The following is a 16,470-nucleotide window of genomic DNA, read 5'->3' as shown; positions in this document are numbered from 1 at the left end:
TTTTGTTGTAGTTTTGAAATGAACAGAGGAGATTTCCATCAACTGGGGAATGACTGAACAAGTTGTCATATATGAACATAATGGAATATTATTGTGAAATGATGAGCAAGATAATTTCAGAAAAACCTGGGAAGACTTACATGAATTTATACAGAGTGAAGTGAGCAAAACCAGGACAACATCGTACACAGTAACAGCAATATTGTGTGAAGATAAACTGTGAATGACTTAACTATTCTCAGCAGTATTTCAAGACAATCCCAAAGGACTCATAATAAAAAATGCTACCTCCACCTCCAGAGGAATGATGTCATCTAGATACAAACAGAAGTTTTCTTTTTCTTCCTTCCTTCCTTCCTTCCTTCCTTCCTTCCTTCCTTCCTTCCTTCCTTCCTTCCTTCCTTCCTTCCTTCCTTCCTTCCTTCCTTCCTTCCTTCCTTCCTTTTCCAGTTCTCTTGCACAAAATAATGTTTTACATGATTTGCTCATATACAACCTATATCAGATTGCTCACCCTCTCGAGGAGGGGGAATGAGGGAGAGAGGGATAGAATTTGAAACTCAAAACTTAAAAAAGAACCAGAAACATTAAAGATTGTTTTTACATATATAGCGAAAAAATTATTTAAAAAAAATCATCCCCTAGACTAGATGAAAGTCTGTTAAACATATTTTCTAACTTAAAATTGGAATAATTTTATTTCAAAGTCTAACAGAGCATGTACTTGAAAAATGATTGAGTAGAAAATTAACTTCCAAAAATATTAAAAATCACCCAGTTCAGGATGTATTTTTTTGCAGTTGAACTTGTAAGTTCACGCTAAGAATAAAGACATGACAGAGTAGGTAAAAGTACCATGGTGTACTTAAGAGATTTCCAGGATTACAATCCAAATCCTGCTATTTAATAGCTATGTGATTTTTGGTAAATCGCTTAGCTTGTACATAGCTTAGGAAATGCCCCAGAGCTTATTCTACAAAATCAAAGATGTGCTGTAATCTGTGCTTAGTGAAGGGAGTTTCCATAATAGAAATTCCCTATGCTGATAAATTCATAGATTCATTTTGTTAATGATAAAATATTTTACTTCAAATCTTGTGGACAAATTAAACTACTGAAATTATCCCAAATTCAAATGGAATCTCTCTGTAACAAAACCCTCTGTGTTGCTTCCCCAAAACTTTTGCCAAATAGCACCATAAAACAAACAAACTAATAAATAAATGTTTATATTTACATACCATATTGCTATGCTCCATAAAAGCCTATTTGCAACCATAACATTTTGCTCCACCTTATATTTCATGGAAAATATCATTTTAATCAATCTCAGTAATCTTTGGTATTTTCAGAATTGTGGCCAGTATTGCCATTGGAACAAGTTGTTTAGTTTTGGAGTATCAATTAGCTTAGACAAAGCTAATATTCAATAATCTCCTTTTCTTGGACTTATTGAGGAAAGAGACCGTCTTTGTGAGAATCATTACCATAACGTTGAGGAATAACTGCTCAGTGCCACAATAAGAAATATGGAAAATATATGTGGTTACATTTCCAGAGTATTCTGGTAGCTTTGAACAAAAACAGAGAATGGTCTGGGAAAATAAGGCTGTGTAATATTTACCAACTTGGAGAACTCATAGAACTGGATATGTTGAAAAGAACACAAACATTTTTACCTGTAAGTGCTGAAGGTCATCCTCCTGGACATTCTGAGATAAGTTGTATACCTTAATTAAGAATAAAATTTAAAAAAGAATATAACTAGATGGTTTCTTGAATATTTATTGTGCATTTTTCTGTTTGTTTACATAATAATATAACTCAAATCTGGCACAGATCATTGTGTGATTTTTTTTTAAAAAATGAGCCAAGTTATGACATGTGAAGATAACTTCTATCTAATAATTGATAAAAATTTTTCATATCCATAAAACCACTCATTCTGAGATGGGTTAATAAAACACTTTTCTTAACCCAACTTAACCCAACCCAAATTAACGAGCAATCCATTAAGCGCAAAAGAATACTAGAAGTAAATTTTTTTAAACATGCTCTGAATTGCCATTTATACTTAAAGTTTTCTTTAAAAAAATCATGTTGTCTTAACTTATTGCCTGAGTACATGTATGTGCCTACCAAAATGCCACCACTAACCTCATTTAGAGTTCTATTGGTTTTTGAATACCATGTAAAATATATTCACCCAAATATTCACTTCAGACTCTAATCTGAAGGCATGGAACATCTGTATAAACCTCATAAACTTCTAACAATAGTTTATGATAATCACAGGCATGGATGCAGACAGGCCATCACTTAAAAGAGGATGCAGCTTTCAGGAATAGTAAAGAAAGAAGCCTAATATGGGCTCCAAGGAGAGCTAGATCCACAAAATGAGAGTTGGGCTGCAGAGAAAACTGCACAAAAATAGAAAAAGGACATTAGGGCCCATCATCGTAGGAAATGTAAGTTTTGCCTACGCATGGGTTTTATTATTAATGTACTCTAGATTTGGGCTCACTATTCCCACAGGTGCTTTGTGCATTTGTTACAAAGTGTGCTCTGGGTTTAGGAGAGGAAATGTTTTTTAGTTCCTATTCTTATTATGTCATTTTATGTCATAATGTCATTTTAGCAAATTCTGTTGCCTTGACTTAATTGTGTCTTTGGCAGAATTGTTAAGAGAAAGCAGCCTATGGGGGATTCATGAACTATAATTTGGGGACTAGTTAGCCAGGGGAACCAGTCAGTGAAAATGCAAGTTGGGGGATCCACAGATAATAGGGCACTGGACCCAGAGTCAGGAAGAACTATTTAAATCAGGCCCCCAGACACTGACTAGCTATGTGACCCTGGGCGAGTATCTGTCTGCCTCAGTTTCCTCTGAAAAACAGATATAATAGCATCTAATTCCCAAGGTTTTTGTGAGAATAAAGTGAAATTATATTTGTAAAGTACTTTCTAAAACTTTAAGGACTATACAAATGCTAGCTATTATTCTAAAACCTGTGTAAGTAGTTGCTACCTTGTAGGGAGGTAGCTCAGAGCAGGGTACAACAACTGTGTATTCTATTTCATTAAATATGATTAAGTCTGTAGTCTCTAGGCAGAAAAAAAAACACCTTTCTCTAAAAACGCTGGCATCTTTTTTGGTAAGACCCATAAATTGTTTTAACTTTTCAATATGAAGTAGATTGCATAACAATCATAAAAGTGACAGATTGGTTGATTAACCAATTTGGTAAAATGAACCAGTATTATAAAAATTATAGCCATTTAGTCATTGCCTTCCACAATGGTGTGCATTTTGAAATCCACTGTGTTCAATAATTTAAAGAAATACAACACAATAAATTTATTTCCTTAGTTACCTGTATTGAGCTGATCATAGTGCTAAGGGCAAATACTGTGGCTGAATCCCTTAGAGTTGACTGACTATCAAATGTCCCCTGAGTGTCCATTAATAATACTGCAACCTGCAAACAAAAAAGCATAGCACATTTTAAAAATTATTTGTAGAATATTATGGGAGGCAGTGTAATATAGCAGAAAGAGTTCTGCATTTGGAGTCAAAGGACTTATGCTGGAATCCTGACACTTAGGTCACATCTCTTAGTGTAGCTAGATCTCAGTTTCCTCATCTGTAAAACGATGATGCTCAACAACTTTCCTAGCTCGTGTGAGTGGCAGCATGAGCTAGAGAATTGGCTTTAGGACAAGGAAGACCTGAGTTCAAATTCTACTTCTACCACATACTGCATTTATAAGACTCTAGGAAAATCACTCAAATCTCAGGCTTCTAAAACTGATGGTTGCAGAAAGGATATTGCCCTGTATTGGCAGAGTTTTCTCATCTAGAAATGCCTTATATCATTGAAATTATGGGTCCAATCTCTATCCCAGCTGACGTTATACTGTTACACGTTCCAGAATGTAAAGTAATTTACTTAGCTGTTAACTGTTATGTGACCCATGCTTGCTGATTAATAATACTCAACTTATCATAGACACTTAATGAAACCATCACAGTATGGTCCATCAATTAACCTACTGACTGTAATTATAACCTATGTGATTATAGATCCACAATCCTTTAGGATTTTATGTAGGAGCCATCCATTATGGAACTAGGCTACCTATAAATTCATGACAAAAAGTGATAATTATTACTACAAAATTATAACTTACTTGTTATATAACTTGCTATCAAAAAGTCAGTTTCATACCGTTTTGCCACCAGGTTTGTTAATTAGGAAGACTTCACTCCATATCTGAATTCCTGTGGTCTCTCGTTCAGATCCACCCCTCCAAGAAAAACCAGTCAGTGGTTCATCGTAATCTCCAATCCAATCAATAGATACCTATGAAATTGCAAAGCCAAATGAGTTGGAAATAAGTACCGCTTGACAATTTCCATGTAAACAAAATTCTAGTGCTCATCATTATTCTATATGACCCCCCTCCTGGAAACAATATATACATATATACACAGATACACACAATGTCTACTGTAAATGTGGAAAACAATGGGTTCAGAAAAAAGGTTTTAGTTGCTAGGAGACCATATTAGACATGTTCCCAAATCCAAAAAATCCTTCTAAAATTAAAAGTATAGTGAATTTTGCTAGTTTTGTCTAACGTGGTATGAATGAGTAAAAAGATAATTGTTATTTTTAAGAGATTTAATTTTAATACCTCCACAATAACTCTATCCTACTTATCCACCCTTATGTCCTCCTTGTTATTCAGTTGTATCTGACTCTTCATGACCTCATGGATGGGTTTTCTTAGCAAGGATACTAGAGTAGTTTGCCATTCCTTCTCTAGTTTTATGCATGCAAGGGGTAAGTGATTTGCCCAAGGTCACACAGCTAGTAAGTGTCTGAAGTCAGATTTGAATTCTGGTCTTTCTGACCTTAGTCTCAGTGCTCTTATCCACTGTGCCACCTAGCTGTTTCAGCTGCACTTATGTCCTACTACTCCCCAATATTATTCTCCACTCCAATTGGGTAGGTCTACTCACTTTCCCGTATATTATACCTATTCCTATCCTTAATGCTTTTGGTCAAGCCTTTCCTTCCAATCTGGAATGCTATCATGTCCTCTTCTTTTTCTTATAGAGATACTACTCATTCTTCAAACCTTAACTCCTGAAGTCATCTCTGACTGTTTCAGTATTCAGTGATTTTTTATTTCAGTGAGTATATATTTTTCACTTCATTGAATATATATCTACAATTAATACCATAGATTTTAATTACTCTCAAATCTTTCTTTTCTCTCTTTTCTTTCCTTCCTTCCCTCCTTCTTTCCTTCCTTCCTTCCTTCCTTCCTTCCTTCCTTCCTTCCTTCCTTCCTTCCTTCCTTCCTTCCTTCCTTCCTCCCTCCCTCCCTTCCTTCCTTCATTTCATTCCTTCATTTCCTTCCTTTCTTCCCTTCTTTTCTCTTTCTTTCTCTCTCCGTTCCTTCTTTCCTTTCTTCATTCCTTGTTCCTTTTCTTTTCCTCTCTCTTTCTGAACATGGCTAATGCAGGAATTTGTTTTGCATGAATACACATATTTGTAGTGGGGGGGAAGACAAAAGGACATGTCTAGTATCATTTCCTTTTTTGGCAGGATTACTAAACTAGAAGGTGAAGGAAATTCTGTGGATAAAGTTCATTTTTCAACAAAGCATTTAATAAAGTATCTCATATTATTCTCCGCACTGTGGAGAGATAGATTAGATGTAATTAGATGGACTCAGATGGTTCAGACTTGATGACTCACTGTTAGCATAGCAGGGAGTCTCCAAGACAGTATTTTAGGAATCTGTTCATATTCCTGTGCTGTTTAACATTTTAACCTATGATCTGGAAAAAGGCATAGATCTCATCAAATTTTCAGATGACACAAAGCTGTAGGAAATAGCAAACATACTGGATCATGAAGCATCTTGATAAGCTGATGTTTTGGGATGAATGTAATAAAACAAGTTTAGTAGGAATAGATGTATTTTGCTTTTAAGATTTCTTGAAATATGATGTCTGAGCTCTTCTTTTTATTATGAAAGTCAGATAGTCCAATGGTTCTTAACTTTTTTCTACTTGATCTCTTTTTCCAGGTCAGTTGTTTTTGCTTTGAAATACCTTAAATTTTCTTCTACTATTTCAGTCTTTTGACTTCCTTTTAAATATTTCTTGTTGTACAATGGAGTTATTGGCTCCTATTTGACCCAGTCTGATTTTCAGGGAGTTTGTTGCTTCGGAAAGGTTTTTGTACCTCTTGTTACTAATTCCCTTTATAATTCTTTCTTCTGTAGCCTTCATTTCTCTTCTAAGTTTTTTCCTCAGGTATTTTCATTCCATTTATAAAAGTATTTAAAAATTCTTACTTCAACACTTCTAGGAATTCTTGTTGAGTTTATGCCTGAGCTCTGTTTTTCTCTGAGACTTTTCTTGTAGATGTTTTGAAATCATTCTCTTACATTTGAGTCCTGAACATCTCTGCTGCCATAATAACTTGGAATAGAATTCGTTTTCTGTCTAGCCATTCTTCCAGCCTACTTCCTGACTTTGGGCTTATGTTAGGGCTGAGCTCTGTGGCAATTTGGAAGGAAGTATTGGTGCTTTCTTGAGGTATTGAGTTTTGTGCTTTTCCAATATCTCAGGAACAGGCTGGGAATTTATAAGCTTTTTGTGTTCCCAAAGTGGTGTGATCCAGGGCAAAGTATGAGTGCTGCTTTCCTCATTTGAGCTCTGCAAGTTTCTGACCTGGGTTTGGGTCTGAGCAACAGACTGTTGTAGGAATTCATGCATGTCAACCAGCCGCAAAACTTCATCAGTTCAGAAGAGCAGAATTGTAAGCTACCCTTTGGTCTGGGATTTCTGCCCTCATTACTCCTCTGCAGGCTGGATTAGATACTGGAAGCGAGACTCTGCTTTGCACCTAAGGTCTGAACCACATCAGCTACTGCTGCTGCTGATGTTACTGGGTCCTTTCTCCATACACAGAGCAGGGCCTCCATACTAGGAAATGCCCTTCTCACTCCAGCTTGCACTATGCCCTGGAACAGGGTAGTGGGAGAAAAAGCTGACAATTCACATCTATCACCACAGCATTAGGTATTTGGTGGTTCCTCTTTCAGTCTAAGGTCTCCTTTTGTTTGGATACGCAGCTTCTCTCTCAATAACAGAATACTCCCTGATCTTGTCCCCAGTGTCTGCAAACCTCCCTGTCCATTTCCCTATGTTCAGCTAGATTTGGTCTGATGCTTCTTCTAGATCTGTTTGGAAGTTTGTGGATGATTGCTCATAGTACTGAATCCTTTCACTCTGCCATTTTGCTGCCCTCCCCAACATTAGACATTAATAATTTTAAAGACATTTATTAGTTATGCAGCCTTGAGAAATTCACTCAACCTTCCTAGACCTCAGTTTCTGCATCTGTAAAATAAGAGGAACAGTGTGACATACTTAGAGTAAGATTAGAACTTGTCTACCCACCCTCATTGTCAAATTAGTAGTCTTCTTAAGGCTGATCACACAAGAATTCTGGGTTCAGTGCCAGTTGTCCTCTGTCTTTCTCTTTTTATCTTTCTTCCTTCCTTACTCCTCCTCTCCTTTTTTTCCTTTCTATATATGTCCTCCAACTCTCCTATGACTTTTAAAATAAATTGGACATCTAATATGTGATTGTACACTGGTGGCAGTTGAGCCATGCAATGTGCTGGGAAGGATTCGTTTTATCAGATATCTATGTTATCTTGTCTTCTCTTATTCTGATATCTGTATAGTAGATTGAGCAACCCTAACAAACCTGGTGGCTTAGCATCTATCTACATCCATTTATATGGCATGACCTCAGGTTAACGAGGGAAGCTTGATCATAAACTGTTGAGTAGGGTTGGGTGTTTATGGCCCAAACTTTTACTCCAACAGTACAGATGCCTTCTCTATGAACTTCTCAAGAAAACCTTTGTCTTGTGTCATGTTTAGTGTTATTTGTACATTATGATACCTTGGAACTTTCTAAGGGAAAAGATGAAAAGCCTACAAAGAGTGGTGTAAAAAAACAACAACACAGAAATAGTGGGAAAGATGAATTGAATTTCATATTTAAAACAGTTCTTTTAGCTTTCAGTAACCTGACGCTAAACTCTCCTTCCCAGTAAGCAGGGACCTAGTCCCATTTCAAACTTTTAGCAGGAGATAAGGTTTTAGAATGGAAAAAATACAAAACAAACAAAAAAAACCCTTCAAGATAACTTTTTATATGTCATTTCAAGCCTAACCAGAAATACAAGCAAAGGAAATCTTATTCCTGGTTTGTAGAAATTTGTGGCATTATAAAATAATTTGTAACTTAAATGTAATATCTTTGCTGTAAATTTTCAAAATATGATCTGAAGATTTTTTTTAAATGCTGAAATTTAAAGGCTATGATAATGTGAGATTGATACATAAGTCTTTGGGACTGAAAGCAAGGGACTGTATAATTTGAGTTGCAAGCAGCTAATGACCCTTGAGTAAACTGAGATTTCAAACGATACCATTTATGATTGTTAATCCAGATTAGATTTGACTGAGTTTGTCTTCAAATAAAATTATAATGTGGTTTCGTTTAAAGTGAAATAATTGTGATGTCTGTCCCTCTATGTTAGATCAGGTCTTCATAAAATATGTTTAGAAATTTCATGAATAAGAACTAAAAGTGTAATTGATTATACTGGTTTTTGAATGCAATTAATATAGCATGCCAAATCAATAGATGGATGGAGTAATTTTTTTTAATATAAGATAATTTGGAAGGATATTCAATCAAATTGATGTTGACTGGCCATAAGTTTTGTGCTAGATTTTCAAAACCCATAATATTGTTTATGTTATTATTAGGCTTCTAATTTTTTCTTCTGTTGTGATTTTAAGGAAATTATTGTATAAAAAAATGCTGTTAATTTTGAAAATTTTTCCCAGAAAGTGATACAATCATATCATTTGAAAATCAACTCCTCTTTTGATAGACTGGTGTTGTCACAGTTGAAACAAACTGTCAAATATTTAATTGGTTACATTTTGCTTATAAATAATAATAATGATTACTTTCTGCTTGGGAAACTACCACAGACCTTGTAAATATCTGTGAACTTATTTGGAGACTTGCCCGATTTTCAGTTCCCTGAATCTTCAGTCTTGGTAAGGCCATAAAATTATTATACTAGTTATTATATATCATATATTATTAAAATCTTAATAAAATCTTAAACTCTTCAAGAAAAGTTGCTGAAAAAATGTTGTGAAGTTATAAAGTAAGCGGTTAATGAGAAATGAGTATTTCCCAGAGTTGAAATAAAGGGGCTAACAAATTTATTTTATATAGAGTGATTTTTATCTGATAGATTGGCCGTTGCTTATGAAAATTAAGAAAGTGCATGTAAAATAACATGTATTGAAGTTACAACTTTAAGCTAACTTAGTATCGTCAAGATATTAGGAGAGGCCCTGTTTTCTAGAGCTAAGGCCCAGCAAGCAGCCTGTACCCTGAGCTTGGCATAACAACAATCCTTTGAGCTTGTCCTTTGAATCATCTCAGCCACAGCAAAATCCCAGAACTGTTTACGAATCAAATTTGTCACATTGCTGCTGTAGCCCTCATAGTCACAACTACAGCTCACTGCAGAGCCATAGGTATAAGCATCGAGATCTCACCACACTATAGCGCCCCCCAGAGGTAGTGCTCCAGCACATGTGTCCTTGCTTGTAAGACATTTCTCTCACTTTAAAAATAAACTTCTTTTTTGATTCCTGACTCTCCTGTCTCTAGCCTGCTTTGTTTGTCTCTGGCCACTCACAGGTTAAGAGGTTGGTTCCATACACTTGACATTAATTGGTATCAGAAGTAGGACTGAACGTAGAACCAGGTTATTCGACTACCTGGTACCAGTGGTAATGGACTAAGTGCTACCAGAAATTTATTTCTCAGGAGTCTGACCCTAGTCCTACCCCCTTATCTGGTGAGTGGTTGCCCCTGTTCCAATCCTCTGAGCTCCCACTTTGATCCAGTCTGCCGTTCTTTGTGAGGAAAACTCCAGGGCCCTCCAGGGGTCTGATCCATCTTGGGTCTCTCTGGTAAGGATATCCTTTCTTAACTGCACACCTCTATTAATTGACCTTTCTGTATGCCTCTGTAAAACTGCAACTGTGTGCCTCAGACAAAATGGTTCCATTTGTATCTGTCTTGTTATTTTATCTATGTCTATGTCTTTGTAAAACGTAAAATGTCTGTGTTGCCTTTATGTTGTGAGCTAGATTCAATTACCTTAAAAGATTTAAAATGCACTCCACCAGAAAAACGTCTAAGTGCTATAGCCAGAGAGTTTAGAACACTGGGAAAGATTAATGAACTTTCATACTTGAAGCGATTGTCCCCAGTAAGCAGAACTTATTTCCACTTTAGGCTTTCCATGGGAAATTAGGTTATAAGAAAAGGAGGAAAAAACCCTGCACTCTCCTCCTCCCCCTTTAATTCCAGTACTGGCTATGTTGGAATTATAGAAATAGATAATCAAAGTTTGTAGAACTGCTAAAAGCATCTTAGCAGATTCTGGAGGTTTGGAGATTAATCATTAAAGAGTTTGAAGTTTATCATTTTTAAGACTGTAGTGGAGAACTCTTGGAATTTGGGGTAACTCCAGCAGCTCACTCCTTTCTGAAATATCTTAGTAACTTTTGGGGTACCACTCTGTTTTAAGAAAAATAAAGATTAAATTTTATAGAAGTTAAAAATAAATGTCAATGTTTGGGGGGGGAGGGGACAAAAGGGGAGAAAATTTGGAACCCAAAATTTTGTTAAAATGAATGTTAAAAGTTAAATAAATAAATAAATTAAAAAAAATAAAATAAATGTCAAGATGAATAGTTTTGTTGTGTTAGGGCAGTGAAGGAAGGTAGTATGGAAGTAACCCAGAGTGAAGAAAGAAAAAAAAAGATGAATGGTTTGCACCTTATAAGCAATTTTTTGGTAACCCTTCCTTGACATTTCTGACCATGAAAAGAGAAAAGATTGTTTAAAGCAGAGATCTTCTGTGACTCACCCAATAAAGAGGCCCACTTTCTCATCCCAGATCAGATTCCCAAATACAGGTGTTGAAAAAAAATGCTGGCATTTCCCGGGGTCCACCTGGTGGTGGGGGCAGCAACTATAGTGGGGTCCCCTATTGACTCTGTGCCCTTGAGTATTCTGCAGGCTGCTCTTCTAGGCAAGCCTGGGGATATCACCCAAGTGCAGTATATCCTGCATGCCCAACCCCATCAGTGACTACCCCAAAGCTGCAGCTGTTGGAGGGTCAGGCTCCATGACCAGCAACCACTTTGTCCTGCCACCAGGAATTACCACAATTGGGAAGGTCCTGGTACCAGCCACCTTAGCCTCTGGAATTCTCATTCTGTAGCCAGTATCCTCTGCTGCTCTCTCAAAGTTCAGTCAGTGTTTCCAGTGTAGGCTTAGTCCTCAGCATGTCCTGCCCAGCTGCTGCCTGGGAAGGTCCTGGTGCTCCTGGCAGCACATGACATAGCAGTACATAGTGGTGATGGTTGTGGGACAGCCAATAGCTGCCTTTGGTGAGCCCCACCCTTCTCCATTCTGGTTGTTTTTATCTGTTATCTTAGCAAGTTATCTTGTTTCTGTTTGCCCTAGTTTTCTGAATTGTAAAGAGAAAAATAATAATGGTACCTATCGCCCAGAGTTGTTGTGAGATCAAAACGGTATAATAATTGTAAGGTGCTTAATACACTGAGTGGCGTATGTTAAGCATTACACTATTTCTTTATTTGTTATTATTTCTTTAACTGAATGTAATTGTTCCATATCAGACAACTCTAAATTGAGTTTTAAAATGTCAAAAGTAATAATATCAATGACTTTTATATGGGATAATTTGGAAACCCAATTGATGTCATCTGAAGTTTTGTTTCAGGTTTTAAATACATGATGTTGTTTGCATTATTACTGTATTTCTAAATTCTCTTATATTGTGAAATTTGAGAGATCATTGTATCAGAAATGCTGTTAGACAAAACAGCTTTTCAATGAATTGGGCTTTTAAAAGGATGTGATTTAAAAAAAGATTAAAAAATGAATTTGAAAACTTTCAAATATTTAATGAGGTATATTTTGTTATAAAGCAGATAATAATAATACATAATAGCAAATTTTCATTTGAAATTCTAGGCTATTATGAAAGTGTACAGGGTAGTTTAAAGATATAGCTTTAATATATTGATGTTAAAGTCAACCATCAGGTATTGGCTATACGTCTGAAGGCCAAGAGTATAGTTAGTTTTAATTTATAAATGTAAAGTATTGATGAAGTGTTAACTGTTAAGGAAGCATTAGGAAAGCTATTGAAGCCTAAGTTGTGGTTAGTGGAATTTTGCTATTTTTGGTAAAAATTCCTGGGACTGTAATTTATTATTGTTTTGAGATTTGATTACCAATAAAATTGTCTGAATTGTCATGAAGTCAATGGTAGAAAATAGCATGTGCTGCAGTCTGGAGAACTACTAAAGATGGATGTGGGAAAGTTTTGGAGATGGTCTTGGTAGGATCCTCCTGACTCTATTTCCCCATTGTGCTATTTCCTTGCTGAAAAGGAAATTTCCCCATCTGGTTAATCCCAAACCTTTCTTTTAACATGTTGTGACTACATGACTGGCTGTCAGATATGACTCATGCCTAAGCAAAGAGTTAAGAGAGTTTTTCTCCCTTGTTATGATATATGACACTGTTATAACTATTTTTTTCTTTTATAGGAAATTTCTATAATCAAGAAGTTTTGTAAGTACAGTACTATATCTATTAAATAATAGATTGATACTGGAACATCTCTGAGTTACTGTAATAGAATGAAAATATGAACATCAAATGATTTTAAACTATTTTTGTTGTCAAATTATAATATAGGGATGACATTTTCCAGTGGAAAATGATTAAACAAAGTAATAAGACAAAGATAAAATGGGAAAGTTTTCTAATTAAATGGAATAGTAAATTTTGAGAAACAGAATTAGACTGTTTTCTCTAAACTATATACAGATGTATATGATTGCCTTCCAAATTTACGTATCATGGAAATTCAGGCTTTGAGTATGTTTAGTAATAAGTTCTCAAAATTGGTTTAAGAATTTATTAATTAAGGCTTTTACACATAAATTGTATTGATAATGGTAAAGAAAGTGAAATTATTTTCTTTTTTTTAAAGTACCTGTCTGATGATTTCAAAAGGCAGAACAAGCCAAAAATGAGTCTTCTAAGAAAAAAGCGTTAGGATGAGACATATTTACAAATGAATTCTATCAAACATTCAAAGATCAATGAATTCCAATATTAATAGGCAAAGAAGGGATCCTACCAGATGCCTTTTATGAAACAAATATAATACTGATATCTAAATCCAGGAAGAGTAAATATAGAGAAAAAAATTACAGACTAATTTCATTTATGAATATAGATGTGAAAATCCTAAATATAATACTAGCTAAAAGACTGCAACAATATATTACAAAGTTTATACTTTATGACCAAATGGGATTTATACAAGAAATCAGGGATGACTTAACATATGAAAAACTATTAGCATAATTGATTATGTCAATAATAAAAGAAAAAAACATATGATTATATCAATAGATGTGGAAAAAGCTTTTGATAAAGTATAACACTGATTTCTACTCAAAGAAATTTGAAAATATAGGTATAAGTGGGTTTTCCCTTAAATTGATACAAAGCATGTATATCTAAAACCATCAGCAAGCATTAATTTAATGGGGATGAATTAGAAGCCTTCCTAGTAAGATCAGGTGTGAAAGAAGGATGCCCACTGTCATCAATATTATTCATTAATAAATTGAGAATGGATTTTTAGGATACAAGAAGACTTGATGGTAATTAATAATGGTGATAACTATTATATTGTTTTGGTCTTTTGTTTTAAGATGTTCATGTTTAAGTTTTCTTGGTTACCTTGGTGAAATGTAAATCTCCCTTCTCAAAACTAGTCCGTTGTCAACCCACCAAGCAGTTTTATTTATACCTATCAATGTAATTAGGCAATTATGGTATTGGTGAGAAAACTTCATTGCATTGTTTGAACCTAGCCTTGCATGTCTGGGAATCTGGACCATCCCTATGTGTTGTTTAGAGACTCAATTAAATATCTAAAAAACAGAAACTCACATTCCAAGATTGGTGCAAGGAGTTTTCTCCAAGGACCTCTACCAGGTCCTTCTGACTACTTTCACAGCTGCCAAACTTATGGGTGTGGACTCCTGAATCATCTGAAGAAAGCCCCTGCTACCGAGTGGACAGCAGAACCCTCCAGGGACCTCAGGGTTCATCTAGTATGGACCCAGAAGCAGCTGACATCCAGATGTAACAGCTATCCCAAGATTCTGGGTGAGGGCTGAGTTTATGGATATAGTTTGTTTTTTCCTATTTGCTTTTGCTGTGTGCCCAACCACCAAAGTCCTGATTCAAGTGTGTGTTGGCATTTTCTCCCCCTACATTCTTGGCCCTCCTCTCTTTTCTGTTTGCAAGCAAACAATGGCTAGCAATGATACCTGAGACACACTTCCCTAGTCAGAGGTCCCCTCAAGGCACTAACCTTCTAGGCAACATCTTATCTTGGCCCAATTGGCCAGGATACACCTGCCTCTTCTTTACTGGCCAGAATGATAGAGATTCTTTCAGACCACTTCCCTTTGGCCAAAAGGGGGAAATGTCAAGATATTAGAAGACATCTTGTTTTCCAGAGCTAAGGCCCAGCAAGCAGGATGGGCCTGGAGCTTGGCATAACAACAATCCTTTGTGCTCAACTTCTGGATCATTTCAGTCACAGCACAATCTCAGAATTGTTTATGAATCAAACTTGTCACATTGTTGCTGTTGCCCCTCATTATCAGGGCTACAGCTCACTGTATAACCATAGGTATAAGTATTGAGATTTCCCCACACTGAAGCGCTGCTCTCTCCCCACCAGGGCGGCACTCTGGCACATGTGTCCTTGCTTACAAGCTGTTTCCCTCACTTTGAAATTAAATTGATTCCTGACTCTTCTCTCTCTAGTCTGTTTTGTTCAGCTCTACTAACCCACAGGTTAGAGATTAGCTCTATCTGGTTGACAATATTCACAATTCCAAAATTTAAAGATTTTATTTTTGCTGAAGAAGTTAATGAAAGCATCGTAATGCTTTCAGATTCGAATATCTGCCAGCCCGAAAGTTTCAGTGGACAGCTGTTTTTCCTGAATGTTGAGTGAACTATCATGTATTCAATATGTGGGTAATCATAGAATGTTATTATTCTTAATTTGTGATTGATTTCTGCTTCTGGATGGATTTAAAATAGAATGGATAAATAAAATAAAGCCTTGTGTATGTTTATTGTCAACTGTCATTCCAACATGAGAAAAGCAATCTCTTGGGACTATAATTTGATATTATTCTGAGTTTTGACTGGTAAGATTGTCTGAATTGTCATTCAACGAGTCATTGACCTTTTAAGGGAAATGTCATGTGGTGCTCAAAGGGAATGCTATCTGAGAACGGCTACAGGTTGTCTGTGCCTAGGAAAATCGAGAAGACAACCTTTCAAATGTGATGATAGAAGCCTCTTTCCATATTATGTTATTTCCTTACTGAACACCAAACTTTCCTACTTGATTAGTCAAGTCACAGTACACTGTGAATAATGTAGAACTTTCTATATGTTGACTGTTCAAAAGTAAAGTAATGACCATAATTGTTATCTGGAATCAAACAGAGCAAAGAAGCTTCAGATCCTATTATGCTTATATCAGGTCAGTCTGTGCCCTTGAAGAGACAGTGTTTCTTTTATAACCATGTTGCTCCTTCCCTTGAATTGTAAAAGCTTTTATATTTGATGAATCTTGTTGCTGCAATACTCAGCATCTCTGAGTTACTATAATGGGATGCAAGTATAAAGATCTTACTGTTTTTAATTCTATCATTTTAAATCTGTGATCACTAATGCTTATAGATTCATGCATAAGATTACATCTTTAAAGTATCTTATTCTTTCTGGATGATATGAGGATAATACATATTCTGAAAGCAGGAATAGGACAAAAATATTATGTGATAATGGAATAGTAAACTTCACTTTGAGAAAAACTACAAAAACTGAGTTGTTTTCTTTAATAACTAGAATGTATCTATGTACATGTATACATATGTGGTATATATCTACACATATATATGTATGTGTGTACATATATGTGTGTATTTCTGTTCAGAAGAATGAGCAAAGGACAAATTAAAGCCATAAGGTTTAAACTGGTTTTCACCACACGAACTAGTTACTGAAAAACCAAATTTAACAACACCCCTTCAGAGTGAAATGAGGCCTAATCCAGAATTTCCAAGGGAAAATGTTTCCAAGGATCAGATAGGGACAATTAAGGCTCAAGATGAAA

General features: G+C 35.6%; 1 protein-coding gene across 5 annotated transcripts in view; it reads right to left on the bottom strand.

Moving 5' to 3' along the window:
• Nucleotides 1-16,470, bottom strand: part of ATL1 (atlastin GTPase 1) — a 135,562-nt gene that overhangs the window by 91,057 nt on the left and 28,035 nt on the right. For all 5 annotated transcript variants that reach the window (XM_072629445.1, XM_072629446.1, XM_072629449.1 and 2 more), the window contains exons 3-5: nt 4,230-4,364; nt 3,375-3,479; nt 1,680-1,730 (exon numbers count right to left, since the gene is read on the bottom strand). In XM_072629445.1, coding sequence (XP_072485546.1) covers nt 1,680-1,730; nt 3,375-3,479; nt 4,230-4,364 — 291 coding nt within the window. The remainder of the gene's footprint in view (nt 1-1,679; nt 1,731-3,374; nt 3,480-4,229; nt 4,365-16,470) is intronic.

Source organism: Notamacropus eugenii, chromosome 1 (assembly GCF_028372415.1).
Source record: "Notamacropus eugenii isolate mMacEug1 chromosome 1, mMacEug1.pri_v2, whole genome shotgun sequence".
Classification (NCBI taxonomy): domain Eukaryota; kingdom Metazoa; phylum Chordata; class Mammalia; order Diprotodontia; family Macropodidae; genus Notamacropus; species Notamacropus eugenii.
Note: the sequence above shows the minus strand (reverse complement) of the source record. Positions and strands in the feature narration are given on the sequence as shown.